This window comes from Pteropus alecto, unplaced genomic scaffold (genome assembly GCF_000325575.1).
Source record: "Pteropus alecto unplaced genomic scaffold, ASM32557v1 scaffold96, whole genome shotgun sequence".
Lineage (NCBI taxonomy): Eukaryota > Metazoa > Chordata > Mammalia > Chiroptera > Pteropodidae > Pteropus > Pteropus alecto.
The window spans coordinates 652,271-654,932 of record NW_006438979.1 but is presented as its reverse complement, the minus strand read 5'-3'; the positions used below and the strand labels follow the sequence as shown (position 1 = coordinate 654,932).

Sequence of the window (2,662 nt, the reverse complement as noted above, 5' to 3'; positions counted from 1 at the left end):
CGGCGGCTTCTCCGGGCCACGCTGGCTGTGGATGCCCCTGTCTGCCCTCCCCGTGTCCCCAACCCCAGGACCACAGGGGGCGCGTCCCGGGGTCCCACGCACCTGCTGGAGGGCTCGGCACGTCCCCTGCGCGCCGTGGGTCCCATGGTGGAGCGCTGGCTGCAGGTCCAGGACTTTGTCTCTGCGCTCTCCAGATTCACCCCCGAAGCTCCACCGCCTTCGTGGAGAAGGAGGGGCCCTCCCCCCAACCACGTTAACCTCCTTGGCCCCTGGAGATTATTGTTGCAAACAGGTTTGCAATTCAAGCTGATTGGGGGCGGGGCACCTCCCGGGGGTTGGGGGGCGGGGGGCGGGACTGGAACCAAGGAGGAATTGACTAAGCCCTGCTAGGCCCGCCCCTCGTTATCCCATGCTGCCCCTGGAGCCCTGCGAAGGAGACCCCTGGGCCTGGTGCGGTCAGGCACCCAGAATGCTAATCCAGGTTCAAAGGCCTCTCAGCAGCCAGCTTCGACTCCAAGGCCCGGCGAGGGGGGCGGGATCGGTGTTAAATGGTGAAATGTGCGCTGGCCTAGTGGGACCCTCACCCCCAGGACTTCACTTCCGGGTCCGCTCGGCGGTCCCATCCAGGGCCTGACCCCCCACCCCCCACCAGCTGCCCGGGCAATTCTCTCTCGAGTTCTCTAACTCAGGTCTGCATTTCTACCAGATGGTCACCAAGCCGTGTGCAGCCGAAGCCCGGGCTGTGGGCTGGGCTGCTCCAAGTCCCCCGAGGGTGTCTGTCGGAAACCCAGATGCGCAAAACCCACTCCAAGTCCAGTGAGTTGCAGTGTCTGGAAACGGGAGGATGCAAGGGTGGCGGGCAGGAGTGACTCTGGGTGGAGGTGGAGGGGGCGGGACTTCAGGTCTGGCCCTTTGACGAAATTGTGCTTTGGAGGGCGTCAGGGTGCCCTCAAACTGCAGAGCAGGGGTCCGGGGGACGTTTGCTCAAGGCATTGAAAGAAAGTGTGGGCTCTCAGGAGTTTATGAGTAGCACAGGGAGATAGGGCCATGGGAGCTGCTACCCTAGAAGTTCTGTTTGGGGGAGGGGGTGGGGATGGGGGCGGGAGAAGGAATCTCATCCTATGGGTGTGAATTCGCTTTAAGGACGTGGGGACTCTAGTGGCTTCAGAGCCGTCAGGAACAAAGCTGATGCCGAGCAGATCAGAGGTGGCTCAGTGGGACAAGGATTCAGGACACAGCTGGCTGGAAATGCTGGCTCCTTTAGGGCAAGACGGGAGTGGAGTGGGGTGGGGGGCCTAGTTTACCGGACCATCATTTCTTTATGCCCAAGGAGAATTGACTCGCATCAGGCAGAGATGGTTGTGGCTCTGGCTGACCGCTCTGAGCAGCCTCATTTCTCCGAGGCTGGTCTTTGTCTGGCAGTCACACCCCCGGGGGCTGCAGAGCTGGGAGGAGGGAGCTGTTTCTTGCATCTGGAGGCAGAAAGAACTTCTGGAAGTCGAGCACTTTGCCCCCAGCAGAGAAGGTATTGTGGGCTGAACTGTGTCCTTCCCCAAATTCGTGTGCGGAAGCCATCACCCCCAGGAGCTCAGAACACGGGTGGACTTGGAGAAGGGTCTTTACAGAGGGGATTAAGGTACAATGAGGTGTCGAAGGTGGCGCTGATCCCACAGGAGTGTGTCCTTATAAGAAGAGAGGATGAGGACATAGACACACACAGATGGATGACCACGTGAGGACACAGGGACGGGCCGGCATCCACATGCTGAGGACAGAGGCCTCGGGAGGGACAAGGCCTGCCCACACATGGCTCTCGGACGTGCAGCTTCCAGCGGGTGACACATCAACGTCATTTAAGCCTCCAGTCTCTGGTACTTTTCTGGCCACCCAAGTAGACGCACGCCATGGAACCGCAACTTGTGAACTCGGCTGGGATGCTCCGTTGGGACCGCCGGAGCCAGCTCATACAGGCCGGGCAGGGCAAGGCCAGTGGCAAGGGAGCGGGTCCCGCAGTGACCTCATGCAGAGGGGAGCAGATCCATCATGTGTCCCCAACTCGCTGGGATGTGTGTTCCCGGAGCAGTGGGCCCTAGAGACAGTTCCAGCCTGAAGCGCAGTCTGTCTCCTCATTGGCGGTGACTTTAGAAACCCACGTGGCTGATTGCGTCAGCCACCGTGCCCGGTGTCAGCGAATTGTTAGAAGTCACAACGCCTTCCCTACAGACTTGAGCTCTTTCTGGGGGTGGAGCAGCCTTGCCAGGTGGGCCGGGGTCCTGGGACCAGAAGGCCCTGTGGGCGGAGGCACAGTCCTCGTCACCCCCCTGCGGTGTAGCCCGAGCTGCACCCCCCCCACGTGGTGCGGGCTGTTCAGTGACATAGGACGCGGTGGCTTCTGCTCTGCAGAACTGGCGGCATGATTCAGCCCCACGCGAAGCGATGCCTGCTTCTCAGGCGGAGCTTTATTCAAGCCCCTCGAACACATCGAGCCCCGGGGCAGCCCGCGTCCCCTGGCGGGCGGTTACTGGCCTTCGCCTTCCCGGTCGCACCAGCAGAGGGGGAAGCGGCCGCAGCAGGGCTGCAGCCACGGCCGCCAGGTGTTGTGGCGCGCGTCCAGCTGCAGCGGCCCGGGGCGCAGCGTGCGGCGATGCTGCTCCACGGCCCG

The 2,662-nt window shown here is 62.2% G+C and overlaps 2 protein-coding genes across 2 annotated transcripts in view; both read right to left on the bottom strand.

Moving 5' to 3' along the window:
* Positions 1 to 198, bottom strand: part of LOC102897599 (arylsulfatase D) — a 19,060-nt gene extending 18,862 nt beyond the window's left edge. The window contains exon 1 of the mRNA XM_006916131.2: positions 103 to 198. Within this exon, the coding sequence (XP_006916193.1) occupies positions 103 to 146 (44 nt within the window). The 5' untranslated portion in view covers positions 147 to 198. The remainder of the gene's footprint in view (positions 1 to 102) is intronic.
* Positions 199 to 2,477: 2,279 nt separating this feature from the next.
* The window catches only part of ARSE (arylsulfatase E (chondrodysplasia punctata 1)), a 19,657-nt gene continuing 19,472 nt past the window's right edge, over positions 2,478 to 2,662 (bottom strand). Inside the window, exon 12 of the mRNA XM_006916130.2 lies at positions 2,478 to 2,661. Coding sequence (XP_006916192.1) covers positions 2,519 to 2,661 — 143 coding nt within the window. The 3' untranslated portion in view covers positions 2,478 to 2,518. The remainder of the gene's footprint in view (position 2,662) is intronic.